At 51.5% G+C, this 15,714-nt stretch overlaps 1 protein-coding gene across 1 annotated transcript in view; it reads left to right on the top strand.

Annotated features, from left to right (window-relative positions):
• Window positions 1–15,714, top strand: part of GRIK3 (glutamate ionotropic receptor kainate type subunit 3) — a 199,776-nt gene that overhangs the window by 170,337 nt on the left and 13,725 nt on the right. Inside the window, exons 11-13 of the mRNA XM_036351957.1 lie at window positions 1,579–1,802; window positions 5,495–5,613; window positions 8,130–8,347. Of these exons, the coding sequence (XP_036207850.1) occupies window positions 1,579–1,802; window positions 5,495–5,613; window positions 8,130–8,347 (561 nt within the window). The remainder of the gene's footprint in view (window positions 1–1,578; window positions 1,803–5,494; window positions 5,614–8,129; window positions 8,348–15,714) is intronic.

The following is a 15,714-nucleotide window of genomic DNA, read 5'->3' as shown; positions in this document are numbered from 1 at the left end:
CAAAAGGGTCTTTAGTGCTGGTCTTTAGGACCCCAGCCTCCCTTTCTGTCCTGCCCCATCAGAGGAAGGAAAGTGATAAGTTGGTTCACATTCTAATGTGTAAATATCCACAGAAACCTAAGGAGTAACCCCTCAGAGGGAAACATTATTAATTAACAAATAGTACAGAGGCTGAGATGGGGATTAAAAATTGAGAAATGGAAAAAGTGTATCAGCTACAGTTCCAACTGTGCTTAGAAACTCACAGGTAAATAAGCAGATAAGACAAAAAGTCACATGGCCACACATCCTGCTATTCAAACTGAGTAGGCTAGGATCTTACCACAGGACCGAGCAAAATTGTGGGAGTTTAGAATTGGAGGCTATCAGGGAGGGCTTCTTGGAAGAGGGCACATGTGCAAAGGAATATGGAAAGTGGTAAAAGGCCACAGGAGAGGGCCTTCTTGACAAGGCACAGTGTGTGCAAAGCATAGATGTGGTCAACAGGAAGCAATTAAATGGGGCCTCATTTAGAAATAGAGCAGTGGGGTAAGGCTGGACAGAAAAGAATAAAGGATTATAGACTTTTAATTAGGAAAAGCTCAGACCCCAAAAATAGAACTTTAATTATTTCCTTCAATAAAATTGTGATGGGCTAAGATTTATCAATATCTGAGCATTTCTAGCCTCCCCTCCCCCCCTCCTTTCTTTCTCTGCTCTCATCCCTCCACTCCCTAATTAAAGGGGGCTCTGGATTTGCCTGTTTATTTTGCTCCCTACCTTCCCCCTCCAAAGAAGGTCCTGTTTTTGCCTAACTGGTTTGGGGGACTTTTAGGATATATAGAATATCTAGAGTGTTGTGAAGCAATCAAGAAGTGGATAGGAACCTTGGCCATTGGTGCTCAGTGGTTGGAGCATCAGTCCGCACACCAAAGGGTCGTGGGTTCAATTCCCCATCTAAGGCATGTACCTGTGTTGCAAGTTCAATCCCCGGCCCCAGTCAGGGCATGTGCCAGAGGGAACCAATCAATGTGTCTCTTTCACATCAATGTTTCCCTCTCTCTCCTGCTTCAACCCTCCCTCCCTCCCTCCCTTCCCTTCACTCTCCCTAAAAATCAGTGGATAAAATATCCTTGGGTGAGAATTAACCAAAAGAAAAAGAGTGGATAGGAGAGGAAAACATTTAGATAAGGGTTGTTGTGGATTTCGTGTCCTCTTCATGATGTTTGAAAGTCACAAATAAAGAACATGAGTGATCTTTAAATGTTTTTAGGTTATGAACTGTATTTATTTGACAAAGCACCGTTTTTAGACTAGAGCACATGGTTATTGCTTTAATAGGGCTCCATTCTCTGCACGTTTATGCCGCTGTCCTTTTCCTGAAGGTCATGAGCTCTCGGAGAACAGGGTTAAGTTTATCATTGTCTCCCCAGCACCCTGAGAATGGCCTGGCCCAGCAGAAGGGTTCGCAAACATTGACACTAAAGAGTGGTTAAGTAATCCAGGACTCAGGCAACTGACTCCACTCCAAGGAGCATTCTATCCACTGTCAGTCAGAGGCGTTACTCAGTCTGTCTGTCTCTCTCTCTCTCATTGCAGAAGGCGGACCTGGCCGTGGCCCCCCTGACCATCACCCATGTGCGCGAGAAGGCCATTGACTTCTCCAAGCCCTTCATGACGCTCGGTGTCAGCATCCTCTATCGCAAGCCCAACGGCACCAACCCCAGTGTCTTCTCCTTCCTCAACCCCCTGTCCCCTGACATCTGGATGTATGTGCTGCTCGCCTACCTGGGTGTCAGCTGTGTCCTCTTTGTCATCGCCAGGTAAGGGCAATGCCATGGCCAGAGCTCTGGCCCGAGGTTGGAGGTTTAGGGAGCCAGGCACGTCTCCACTCATCCACTGCTAATGCATGCTCCTCTCTCGTCCTCTAAAGCTCAGATCCCTTTATGACCCTCGGGGAATATGCCACGGCCCCCAAGCTTGAATCCCCCGTCCTTACCCTGCTCTGTGTGTATGACTCTGAGAAGCAGCTCTTGCACCCCAGGCCCTTGAGCAGGCTTAGAGAGGCGAACTCACTGCTCAGAGCTGAATCATCTGGGCCAGGCACCCAGTCCTGCAGACCCAGGTGCATTGGGTGGCTGTGCAGGCGGTTTGACACTTGAAAAATAGGACTGTGTCCATTTAACCCACAACAGCAGGGGAAACAGTACCACACAGATGCACACACATGCACTCATGCAGAAACATGCATACCCACCTGTCTGTAAGACACACTAGCAACACCTTGCACATTTGGTTGTTCAAATGGAAGATGCTAGGACATCCTTGTGGTCGATGGAGGAGATAACAAGGGACGCGTTGAGCTCCGTGTTTACCGAGCATCTAGTGTTTGCCAAGCACCGTGCTCTGTCCGTTACAGCCATTATATTAGTTACTTCTCACAGCCTCCCAGGAAGAGAAGACATCTGAGGCTCAGAAAGGCTCATACTCGCCAAGGTCATCCCAGCAATAAGTGAACTCGGGTCCCCAAATGTTTTATCTGTGACCCACATCTCTGGCCACCTGGACATCCGTCCTCTGCCTGGGCCCCAGCTCCCCCTCCCCTTCACAGCTGGGCCCTCTGGCCCCTCCCACCAGACCCCAGCCCAGCCTCTGCCCTGCTTATTTTTTCTCTAAACCCTAACAAGGCACGAAGAGAGACTTCTCTGGAGAGGCAATTTGAGATCCAAGAATTTGGTGTTTCAGCCTTTTTTTCTCCTGGGACTTCTTTGAAAACCTTTCCCCCACCCCACTCCCTTCGCTCCCTCCTCCCACACCGAGAGAGACCAAAGGGAAAGATGGTGGGATGAGATTGTCCTGCCTCCAAGCCCTTTGCCACCTGCCAGCCTGGGGCTGCCTGCCTGCTCAGCCCAGCCCTTGTCTCTCTAATGGTCTAACAAGCCTTTGAAGGCCAGGAGCCACTCTGCAGCTCTTGCCATGCCCTGGAAAACAGCTCAGGTTTTCCAGCATCACTTCTGCCCTTGTGATGTGCGGCCCCTCTCCCTCTCCCTCCCCCTCCCCCTCCCCCTCCCATTCCTGGCCTTTCATCAGCCGCTGGCAGCCAAGCCTGCTTCCCACCACATCCCTCCTGGCCAGGACAGTAGGAACCCCCTTCCCAAGGTTAGGCTGGGGAGACTTTTGGGGAGAGATGGGATTTCTGGAACTGCTGGAATGATGACACGGGACACATGAGGTGAGAAGGGAGGAGCGAGGGTCTTGGCCACGGAGCCACGGACAGCACCGTGGTACAATTGTCACACTGTGTAGCACTCACATAGCACAAGTCACATAACGCAACCTGTCAAAATCGTCACAACAGTCCTGTGAGGTGGGTATAATTATCCCCACTTTACAGAAGTAGAAACTGAGGCTCAGAGGGGTGAAGCCATTGCCCAAAGTCACAAAGCTTTTTCTTGCAGTTAGACTTCAAATCATGACCTTTCTGAGTTTAAATCAGGGGTGGCCAATGGAGGTGCCGGAGGGAGCAGGAAGGAAGCCTGAGAAAGTGAAGCAGGCCAAGTGGAGGGAATCGGGAGCCATGGGGATGGAAGCAAACCAGAGGCACGTGCCTGGCGAAGGGGCCGCTGCTACTCAGCTCCCACAGCTGTGCTTGGCGGGGTGCTGTGCCGGCGCTGCCGGGTCCATGATTTTTAGAGAAGTCAGACTTTAATGTGATACCTCTTGGCTTTTATATGTAGCCACTCATTCGATTTTTTACAACACTGTCAGGGTCAAGCACCGCACATCTGTATGGGGCATGTGGCCCTCGGCCCCCTTCTCCGCGTGGCCTGTGTCCTTTGGGCCACTGCATGCTGGCTGCTGGAGAGCTGGACACAGCTGCCCAGAGCTGGGGCCTGTGAAGGTGGCCAGTTCCCAGATCCTCTCCACGGCATGTGGCTCAGCGCAGGGCTGTCTGTCTTGTAAATGGCCTGGCCTGGCTCATGCCTGCCTAGCACCAGGGCGTGAGCATTGATTAAGGCCTTTTCCTGCCACCGGGATATTCTGCTTCAGGCCACACCAGCCATTCCAGCCCTTTGGGGACTTCCCCAGGGTCTCTCTGTCACTCAGATGTTCTAGCTTCCCCCACCCTTCATTTCCTCCACGGGAACTTGGGCCACACACACAGACGATGCCCCACCTGCCAGGACTTCTCCTTAGAAGGCAGTGGCGGGCTTAAAGTCACCATGTCTCCCTGTCATACATGCATTTGTATCTTCAGAGGAAAAAAATCTGAAAAATTTGATAGCGCATTATTCTCTCCAGGGGGGGCGGGGGTGGGGGTCAGGGGAGGGGATATCCTGGAGTACTTTTACCTTCTCACTGTATTCTATGCTGTTTGGATACTTTATGAAGAATGTACTTTACTTTTGTTTTTGCTTTAAGTTTTTAAGTAATATATGAATAATTAAAAAATATAAATAAGTAACAAAAATAATAATAAATAATGATAAATGAATAAATAATATTACAAATCATTCAAAAGCCCATTCTCATCTTTAAAAATTTATATTATACACCTGACTGGAGTGGCTCACTTGGTTGAGCTCTGTTCTGTACACCAAAAGGTTGCTGGTTTGACACCCAGGCAGGGCATAAGGCCAGGTTCCAGGTTTGATCACCAGTCGGGGCACCTCTGGAAGTCAGCCTATCAATGTTTCTCTCTCTCTTTCCCCTTCCCTTTTCCCTCCCTCCCATCCTCTCTCTAAGCATGTCCTCGGGTGAGGATTAAAAAAATAAAAATTCATATAATACACATAGAGCAAAAGGCTTCCCTAAAATTCCTCTGCCACTCTGACTTCCCTCCCCAGAGGAACACACTGATACTTTTCAGAATTGGATTCTTCCAGATGTTTTATATGCATTTAAATACAAACGTACATAAAGAGGTAGATAGCTGTGTCTTGGGGAATCTATTTACATAAATGCCATCCTATTGTTCTTATTTTTATCACTGTTTTTTTAACCAAACATGTGTTGAAGATCTTTCCCCCGTCGGTACATCTAGAAGTATCGCGTTCCCCCCTATCAGCCGCATGATGTTTCAGAGCACGATGTGGCACAGTTGATTTCATCGTTCCTCTATTGAAGGACATTTCCGTTGTTTCCCGTTTTTTTGCTATTACAAGCAGTGCTTTGATAAACACCTCCGCGCGCTTCTCTTTACGCTCGTGTGGTCGTGTTTTTTCTAGGCTGGATAATGAGTCGCAGAATTGCTAGGTTGAAGGGCCTGTGCACTTTTAATTTTAAGAGATGCTACTGAATTACTTTTATAACCAGCAAAAGCCACTAACCATAAAGAAGGAAGCAAAACGGCCCTGATTTCCCATCCCGGCCTCCCCAGCAGAACAGTGAGGAAATGGATGCTCAAGTGGTCAGCACTTGGGTGTTCGCTAAACCACAGGCTGGTGTGACACGGTCACCCCTCCCTCCCATCGCCCTGCAGCTCAGCCTCACTGCTCCCCTGTCCTCCCTGCAGGTTCAGCCCTTACGAGTGGTATGATGCTCACCCCTGCAACCCTGGCTCCGAGGTGGTGGAAAACAACTTCACTCTGCTGAACAGCTTCTGGTTCGGAATGGGGTCCCTGATGCAGCAAGGTATGTGCCCCCTCCCCCGGGTGAGTCTCCACTCCCCAGGGGACCTCTCCTCCCTGGGTGTGTGGGGGGTGGGAGGGCTCCGCCTTTATGGAGTCAGCAGAGTCAGCCCACCCTCCAGGACAGCCTCAGACCTGCTGAGCCATCACAGGGTTGGTGACAACTGGACACCCAGGTGTGTGCCCTTGCCCCAAGGCCCCACCCCTCACCACTGCTGTTTCTGGGCCAGCTCAGGCTCTAGGGTTAAAGCAGATAAGCTGCCCCCACCCATGTCATGCAGGGCTCATCCCCAGCTCCTCCTGCTCCAACTGAGGTGGACATAGAGCATCCTTCTTACGGAGGCTGACCCACCGGTGGCCTCACCACCATAGCATCGGCTGAACAAAGTTGGGCTGAGGAGGGGGAGAGTAGAGGCAGGGAGGCTGGCTGGGAGGCCATTGCAGGAAGGAGATGGTGAGATCTGAACTGCGGTGGTAGCCATGGGCGTAAAAGACAGAGAATGACTAAGAGGATGTCAGGATGCAGCAGAAACAGGACTCCATGGCCGCCTGGCTGTGGGGAGTCTGGGAGGAGGAAGGGAAAGTCTGAGGTTGGACTTCAGCCTGAGCGCATGAGAGGTGGGATACATGGAAGAGCACTGGTCCTTCCATCCTCTCGAGGGAGGGCAGTGTACCTGGCCGTGGGCTGGTGACCCACCCTTTGGAAACACGTGCAGCTGTTCCAGTATCTCAGAGAGCAGCGCGTCTGCTCCAGCTTCGAGGATGTGGGAAGAGACACCCTGGGCTGGAGGTGGCACCGGGAACTGGACCCCCAGCCAGGAAACACCCTTAGGGAGAACATGTGCCCGTTGCTTCTGCCTGTCAGTCCAGAGCCTCGTATCTCAGAAAATGGGGGAACCCAAACCTTTAGGGTCCCACTAAGGGACATCGGGTGACAAGGGAGCATGGCTCAGAGGGAGGAGGATCCCAAGAAAATGTCCTTGTCCCTCACTCATCCGTGTGTATCCTCAAGGCCCAGCACAAATCCTGGTCCTCAGTAGACATCCACCAGCAAATGCTGAATGGGTGGATGAATGAGTGAGTGAATGGTATTATCCCACTGGGTCCTGAGTGCCCACTACCTGCCAAGCCCTGTGCTGGGTGCTCGAATGAAGAAGGATGAGGAAAGATTAATACTGCGCCTGCCCCCCTCCCCAATGATGTCCCATCCATGACAGAGCCCGGGGTAGGGACTTGGGCCTGGGTAGGGGTCCAACAGAGCCTGGCAAAGCTCACCAAGCAAACAACTAAGTCATTCTCGCCTTGGGGGCAGCTCTAGCTCTTCAGGCTCGGGGAGGGCCAGGCAGATGGGGCTGGGGAGACTGGCTGGTGAGGAAGCTGAGGAGCCTTCTGGGAAGTGACAGGCAGCTCTCAAGGGAAGTGCCTCAAGCTGTCCCCGCGATTAATGAGTGTCCTGAAGCCTCACCTTGCTTCTGCGTCCATCATCTTTGCACAGTGACAGTTGGGAAAGACCTGGAAACCCCTCAGTGCAGTAATAGCCTCTCTTCTTCGTCTCCTGCTGCTATTCAAAGCCCTGGCCCCTTGTGTATTCCCGCAAGGTTTTCATTAAGAGGGAGAAAAATCGTTGTGTATTTGAAAACCTCTCCCTTGAGTGATTTCTTTGATAAAAGAAAAAAAAATCATCCATATCAAAGCAGATGCTTTTCAGGTTGCAGGTCCAAATATTCTGCAAAGTTCAGGAGTCACTTGCTATTTAAATCTCTTGAAAGCCTCCCAGTTAATTACTTCAGTTAGAAGGTTTCATCGAAATTGTGCTCCACACCCAAGGTCGGGGAGGAAGAGTTATCTATTTCTGCAAAGAGCTTCAAAAAATGTTGATTTTCTCTTCCTGCAAAGCCCCGCATAGCAATCTTGTATTTGTATACCAATTGTATTTCCAACACAATTTCTCCTCAAATTATATCATCGCAGCGTCGCGTTTTTTGTGTGGGACTGGGAAGAGGAGGGACAATTCCTCGTGCTTTGCAGAGTCCCAGAGAGGGGAGGTGTCTGGCACAAGATCACACAGAGAGTCAGGAGCAGAATTCACTCCAGAACCCAGGGGTCCTGACTCCTCCCAAGTGTTCAGAACCTGGGCCAATCCAGGGTTCCGTGGACATGCATCAGAGGGTCTGGCAGGCCTGTGAAATGCTGCGCATGTGCCTGTGGTTCTACAGCAGCAGTTCTTAAATTTCAGCCTGATCAGAATCACCTGGAGGGCTCATCAAGCCTGGGTTATGGGGCGCCATCCCTGAGGTTACTGGTTTAGTAGGTCCTGGGATGGGGCCTGAGATTGTGCATTGCTAATGAGTTCCCAGGTGATGCTGCTGCTGCTGGCCCAGGGCCCACAGTTTGAGAAAACTGGTCGAGGGTAAGGGCCTTAGCTTTCATGAGATCGTCAGTGGAGCCCACGACCCAGAAGACCCAAGCAGCCCTGGTCTGGACATTGTCAGAGACCACCTGCCTCTTCCCTTCTCCCAGGGTCTGAACTGATGCCCAAAGCCCTGTCCACACGCATCATCGGTGGCATCTGGTGGTTCTTCACGCTCATCATCATCTCCTCCTACACGGCCAACCTGGCCGCCTTTCTGACGGTGGAGCGCATGGAATCACCCATCGACTCTGCGGATGACCTGGCCAAGCAAACCAAAATCGAATATGGAGCAGTCAAGGACGGGGCCACCATGACCTTCTTCAAGGTGAGACCTTCTCCCTCCCACTGCAGTACCTCAAGCTGGCCCTTTACTGGTCTTCCCTACACATACAGAGCCAGGGCCAGAAATCCCCAGGGCTTAGTCCTTCCCTGTTGGGGATCATTAACTTTTGGGAGTTAAGGTGATGTGGCCACCTGGGTTGATTCCAACATAGATCCTAGAGGTTTCTATGCCTGGGACAAACCATGTGAGTGTGCATTATTTCCTTAAATCATCAGAGGGCAGGTGGGGAGATGAGGCTGGAGGAGGAAGTGAGGCCAGGTGCAAAAACAGGCCCCAGGGCCAGTGGCTTCCTTGCCCTTGACTTTGGGTCTCAGTGGCATCCATCCATCTCCACGAGGCTGGCCTGGGCTTGGGGTGAGCGCTTTACCACTTAGAGGGCAGCAAGGGGCACGACCCCCTCTCTTCCTTGGAAGAGAGTGTTTATAAACATTCCTTAGCGTGTAACACTCTAAGAATCCTGTGTCCAGAAAAAGCTGCTGTCACCGCTCAGGTTACTGCTCTTACAGGAATCTGGCCGTGACTTTGCTGCTCCTCCTGCTTTGTAAGGTGTTGGCTCAGTTCCCAATGTTTTGACACCTTCTGCTCGAGTAGCTGAGGGTTGACAGGCTGACCCTGAAAACCAGTAGCTGTAAATGTTATTCTGGAAATTAAAGTGATAATAACAACAGCTACCACCACCAAGAGCTCACAGTGAGCCAGGCGCTGTGCTAAATGGTTGCCTCGTGTAACCTTCATGACAAATCCTGTGAGTAGGTACTACTTCCACTCTACACATGTGGAATCGGAGGCTCAGAGTAGTTCAGTGACTTGTCCAAGGACTCACAGCTGAAGAAGCCAGATGCTGACCCAGGTCTGCCTTCCTCCAAGGCCCATGGTTTAGGCCATGACTCTCAGACTTGGGTGTGCATACAAATCACTGGAAAGGCTGGGCAAACCCAGGTTGCTGGGCCTCACTCTCAGAGTTTCTGGGTCAGTGGGCCTAGGGTGGGGCCAAGAATGTGCATTCCTAACAAGTTCCCGGGTGATGCTGCTGGTCCAGGGACCACACTTTGAGAACCACTGTCGCAACTATTTCTCAGAAATGGTCAGGATTCGGAACTCTGGGGCTATAGGTCCATTTGTTCATTCATTTACGTATTAGTCAACTGCTCTCGATCAGTCTGAAAGTCTGGGTTGTGTCCCTCTCCTCTGGGCCCTGGCTCCCAGCCCCAGCCCTTGCCTCCTTCCAGGCTAATCCTCTGAGTGATGGATTGAGCTTCCAATGGGGCCTGAGTGGGAGAGAAGAAGGGGTTTGTGGGAAAGCCTTCTGCCTCCTGGGCTCTGGAGCCCCACCAGGACTCTGTCTCCCCCTACTCCCCCGGTCTGTCCTTGAGGATGAAAGCACCTGCTTTGCGAAGAGAAAAGAGGGAAGAGGCAGGAAAGGGGCTCCTGTCTCAGATGTTGCTACTGCCGCTGTGAAGCAGCAGGCGTGGCCTTCCTAAGAGGTCACTGCCATGTATTTAGAGTGAAGGAAAGAGAAAAGTGTGGTCATAGGCACGTTAGGAGTTCTCTGGGACCCTATGTTTGCTCATGAGTGTGAGCAGTATGTGAGTATGTGTTACATGAATGTGTACATATAGAAATATGTGATACATGTATGTGTGCACACTTGTGCCCATACACAGAGTCTGCCTGTGTGGGAGTATGTGTGTGTACATGAACATGAGTATCTGCACATATGTGTGTGTACTGGTGAGCATATGTGTATATGTATTTCTGTAACCTGAGTGTGTGGATATGTGCTTATAAATGTCTACAAGTGGGTGCCACGGTGTTCTGTATGTATATATGTGTGAAGAATATATGCATGTCCATCTGTTGAAATGTCCCCATGGGTGTGCCTAAATTAGTGTGAGTGGGGTGGATGTGCCTGTGTGTGTGTGATTGCTATGTGTTGTGTAATGGGCCATTCATGTGTGTGTAATAGCTTTTGTGTGTGTGTGATGGCTCCTGCATGCATGTGTGTCTACGTGTGTTTGTAATGATCCATGTATGAGTGTGCATGTATGTGTGTGTGCATGTGGTGTGCCTGCTCGTGCCTATCCTCAGGCTGTGGCCCAGCCCTTTGACTGTGCCAGAGCATCTCTCATGCATTACTCATGAGCGCGTCTCCAAGCAGGGCTCCCGATCAAAGGGAAGCAGCATAAATAAGGCCGGTGCAGGCTCATTGCCGCTGATTGGATGTCCTTGCCTCCCTCCATTCTAAGATGCTCAGATTGGCTTCCCAGAGCCTAGTCCCAGCTCCCCACTGAGCCGCTGTCCCCGGCATCAAGCAGCACCTCCTGCAGCCTGCTCTGCCCTCACCCACCTTCTCTGCAAATGGCACAGTGAGGAGGCCAATGGAGGGACTCAGATGCTGCCACCCAGCTGAGATGCTGGGGCTCAAGGGCCTGTCCTCATAAGGGCCTTCGTCCAGAAACAGCAACTCCATGTCCCCAAGCAGGACCAGCTCCACTTCCTTACTCTCCTGATCCCCAATTAATTCCTCTTGAAGTCTGGCCTTCCTGTCTCCTGCTTTAATTCCAGTGACGCTCTCCTTGGCCCGGCTCCCTTTCGTTGGCAGCAGCAGTGGGACTGCTGTGTAGGCGGAGAGGACCTGGGTGTGGCTATATGAGCCCCGCCCCATACCAGGAGCTGAAAGCACACAGCACCCTCCCTGAAGATCCCTGGACAAACGTACTTCTCCCTGCCCCTCTTCCCCCCATCCCAGGCCAGGTTATGGCCTCATTGTCACTTCGACGTTAGAGCTGGAAAAAAACCCGAGTTTAACCTAGAGAAGCGGAGGGGCTGGGTGATTGGCCCATGATCACACAGCAGATTGGTGATGGAACTGGGACGTAGGTCGGATATTCAGTCTGCACACGAAGTGCCCTCTCTCACACCCACTCTCGGGTCTTCTGGAGGGGTTGTCCCTCCCCTGCCCGTGAGTGTACATGGCCAGGTTGGCAGTGGGTTTGAACAGGGGGCAGTGCCAGGAGTACGCACAGGATGTCGAGGAGACATTGGCAAAGTCAATGAGAATGGTAACATTTACTGAGCACTTACTAGGTGCCAGGCAGTGTTCCAAGCACGTTGCTTGTACAGCGGTCCCTTCTTATTCACAGGGACACATTCCAAGACCCCCAGTGGATGTCTGAAAGCACAGATAGTCCGGAACCCTGTACGTACTCTGTGTTTTCCTAGACATGCATATCATTGACAGCTTCTCTTTGGCATATCCAAATTGGTAGCATCACTACGCGCTTTGGAGCCATTATTAAGCAAAATAAGGGCTACTTAAACACAAGCACTGCGGCAGCGTGACAGTCGGTCTGATAACTGGGATGGCCACTACGTGACTAACGGTGGAGCATATGCAGCGTGCGTGTGCTGGACAAAGGGACGGCTTGTGTTCTGCACAGGACGGAGCAGGAGCACTCGAGATTTCATCACCCTACTCAGAACAATATGCAATTTAAAACGCATGCATCGCTTATGTATGGAGTTTTCCATTTAATATTTTAGGACCATGGTTGACCGTGGGTAACCGAAACCGCGGATAAGGGAGGGCTATTGTATTCGCTCATATCGTTCTCTCATCAGTGGTAGAAGGTCATAACTGTTGTTATCACCTCCGTCTCACACATGATGGAAGTAGCCTCAGAAAGTAACCTGAGTTAACACTGACTTGCCCAGCATCAAGCTAGTGAAAGGCAGAGCTGGGATTTGAACCCAAGCCCCCTGGCTCTCGTGCCTGTGCTCTTTGTCACTGTGTCCATAACACCTCCCTAAAGAGCCAGGCAGTCCAGGAGTCATTTGGGCAAGAGTGAAGCCACAGTCAGTTGAGCCAGATCCCCAGCCTAGAACAGTTGCTCAAATAATAAATGAGACTGTCTATCTAATAGCCAAGTGTGTCTGTGTGTGTGTGTGTGTGTGTGTGTCTGTGTGTTCACACGTGCCCTTGTTGAATTAAAGGATGAAATTAAAAGATGGCAGGAGCCGAGTGGGGCAAATGCAGGCCTGTTGAGGACAGGAACCAAGCAGGAGACACCCCTGAGAGTCCCAGAGTCCAGAGCGGATGAACGTCCTTGCTGAGGTTAACCTGTGTTCCTGCTTAGGCTGCAAACCACCTTAAAAAGCCCCGAACTGAGAGTAGAACTCAGTGGGGAGAATCCATTCCTGTCCAAAGACAATGGCAGGAAGTGGGTGGGGTGTTGGGCTCTCTCGGGGGAGCTCCCCTCCCCCACACTGCAGCCCAGGAGACGAATGGCTGGAGGCAGCCCCATCATTCCAAAGGAAACTTCATTTGAAGAGTTGTCAGGAGCAGCAGACATCACAAACGGCGTCTCCTGTGTTGTCCTCCCTCCGTCTTGGAAGATGAAAATTAATTAGGAGATGAAACAGGAGGCCTTTGAAAGCACCGGTCGGCTGTAACACTATGTAGGCAAAATGTGAAGGAGAACGTTGAGGAAGCGGGCTCTTTGTGGGAGGGCTGGGCAGCTGTGAAGGGAGAAGCTATCAGAAGAGCTTCTCCCAAGACTGAGCCCTCTCTGGTGTTGGGGTGGGGGAGGCACAGCACATGTGGGTGGGAGAGCCGCTTCAGAAAGGGATGGGAGCTAGGGGCCATGAGTTTCAGGCTCTCTGGGTCCCTGGCATTGCCAACCCTCCCCCTCGCACAGCCTTGCCCCGTCCCAGCACCCGAGCCTGGAAGGCACTTGGAGAGGCCATTCAGTCCACCACACCCCGCCCCCTCGCCCAGCTGCTCTGCACTCTTCTGTGAGCTAGAGGGCTCAGGGGGCACCCCCGACCTCAGCTTCCGTTTCTCCTGCTGTGTCTGCTGGCCTCTCTGATGGTGCCTTCTCCCTGTTTTCCATCAACAGTGGGGTGGGAAGACCAAAATGCATTGACCAGGCAGAGCTTGGTGGGGTGCCCCTGGCACAGTCAAGTCGCCTCAGTCTTAAAGTAAGACAGACCAGGACTGGGGCCATGGGTGTTGTCTCTTTGGTTGACCTTGGGAAAGTCACATCCCTGAGGCTGTATTTGCTCACCTGGATGACATGGGTACTGATTCCCACCATATGGCCATTAGCAAGAGGATTCACTGAGCTACCATGTGCAGTGGTTAGTGCAGCGCCAGCACACAGGAACACATAAGTCCCAGGCTCTCTCCTCTGGATGCTGCTCCAGTTGGCTGGCCCAACAGATGGGGAAGCAGGCTGGACCCTTTCCTCCTATTGCCCCAAAGTCCCAACAGTACATTGGAAAGAGTTCAGTCAGGGCACACCTGGAGACTTCCCATTCTCCCAGGTCCTTCAGGACTGGGCCTTTGGGGAGGTCATGGTGCCTCTGTCCCAGGATGGCCATCTGCCTCTGCACAGAGCTAAGCACTTGAGGAGGTGCCCAGAGGCCAGAACAGAGCAGAGCCAGAGTGGGCAGAAGAGCAGCAACTGGTGCAGGGGCAGGGCCAGTGATGCCGGCAGTGATGGAAAACACTCCGTTGCTGAGGACCTCTCTGTGCCTTAGTTTTCTCATCTATGAAATGGGTGTGATAATAGTACCCACCTCCTATAGTTCCTGAGATGATTAAATGGGAGAATTCACATAAACAGCTTGGAACTGTACCCGACACAGTGCATATGCCATAAACACTATTTTTATGGTTGATTGTTGAAACCGGTGATACACAGGCTTCTTCAGCCCACAGAGGAGATCTTTGCATTTAAAAAATTCACATTTCCAGCTTCTTGAAAATGTGAAAGACGAAGCATCACAGAGCCGGCTCTCCCACGAAGCAACAATTGTCAGGAACTGAGAGCCGATGGCGCTCTCCAGTTTATCAAAATTCCGCTCGACTCTTTACTTATTACAATGCCGTGCCTGGCTCCTGCCGGCGTTCGCTGAGCATTGTGTCATTATAGTCTATAGCAACTCTGTACTACAGAAATTATTGTCCCCAATTTCTAGGTGAGAAAACTGAGCCTTAAAGAAAAATAACGATTCCAGGCACTTATTGAGCACTTCGTAGGCCAGGCTCTGTGCTAAGCTAACCCCCATTTTACAGATGTGCAAAGCGAGGCTCAGAGATGTGATGCCACTTGCCTGTGGTTACAGATGGAGCTGGCATTTAAAACCAGACTTCACACAGTGGAGCTGACCCCTCCTACCACCTCCACCCCAGTCCACAGCTCTCACCTCCTGACTCCCCCCTTCAGGGCCCAGCCTGCAGCCCCACATGGGCAAGCCTGAGGGGCATGTGCAGACAACAGGGGCTGCAGCTGGCAGCCGGGGGGGTCAGCAGTCTGACCTGGGCAGGCAGGCAGAAGCAACAGACTTAGGGAGACCTCATGGCTCCCACAGAAATAAGCCAAGAGACATGATTAACTGCTGGAGTAGGAAGATCCAATAAAGCCAAAGACTCCACACCCAGGGATAAGAAAGCTAATTACTGCAGGAAAGGTCTCCTTTCCAACACAGAAATTACCCCCGGTCTCACATGGACTCACATCGCCACATGTTCCCCGGAATCCGGCTCCCTTCGGAACTGGTATATTTATATATATATATACGTACATGCATTTTCTTGTACAGAAATGTTAAATCCTCAAGATTAAGTATCTTCGGTTGGGGAAAATCAATTTACTCCTTTGAAAAGGCTGCAGTTGAAAGTCGTGAGCCTGAAACTTACTTTCTTGCCAATTTTACTGATAAAAAAGTCTCTTCATCCTGGCACATCTCCCTGAATGGCTGCTCCAAACAATTCCATTAATTGATTTGAGTGACTGGCCCTGAAGCAAGGCTTATTAAGGCTCCCAGCGGAGCTGGGGCAGGCAGGATGGCTCGGGAGCCATAGGTGTGTGAGACTCCACTCCCTGGTGGTGACCACAGCTCCGTCCAGTGATAGGAACTCAGGCCTCCGGTGGCCGGGCCCAGGGAGATGGAGAGAGGCCTGAGATTCCAGGAGGGACTCTACCTGCATCCCTGCGTGTCTCAGACATGCCAGAGGGAAGCTTTTCAGGGATGTGTCCGGAATCACAGATTCACAGAAGGACAGAGCGTAAGGGGGCCAAGGACCGCGAATGGGGGCCCAAGATTTAGGACCAGCACAGTGGGTGGTCATTCTAGGGAAGTGGATTCAGACCCTCTGCCTGAAGGTGGCTGAGGGAGTGACTTTGCTGACACTGGAGCTGGCAGAGAAGGGCCTCTTGAAACCAGCATCACTGCTGGCTTCCTGCCTTCTTGTCACTTCTCACCTTAACTGGCCAAGCTCTCTGGGGTCCTTTCCCATCTTCTTCATTCTGTTCCTTTACCACTGGAGGCTTTTATGTGTCTTT

This window comes from Myotis myotis, unplaced genomic scaffold, assembly GCF_014108235.1.
Source record: "Myotis myotis isolate mMyoMyo1 unplaced genomic scaffold, mMyoMyo1.p scaffold_m19_p_2, whole genome shotgun sequence".
NCBI lineage: Eukaryota > Metazoa > Chordata > Mammalia > Chiroptera > Vespertilionidae > Myotis > Myotis myotis.
The sequence above is the reverse complement of the archived record's forward strand: the minus strand, read 5'-3'. Positions and strand labels throughout refer to the sequence as shown.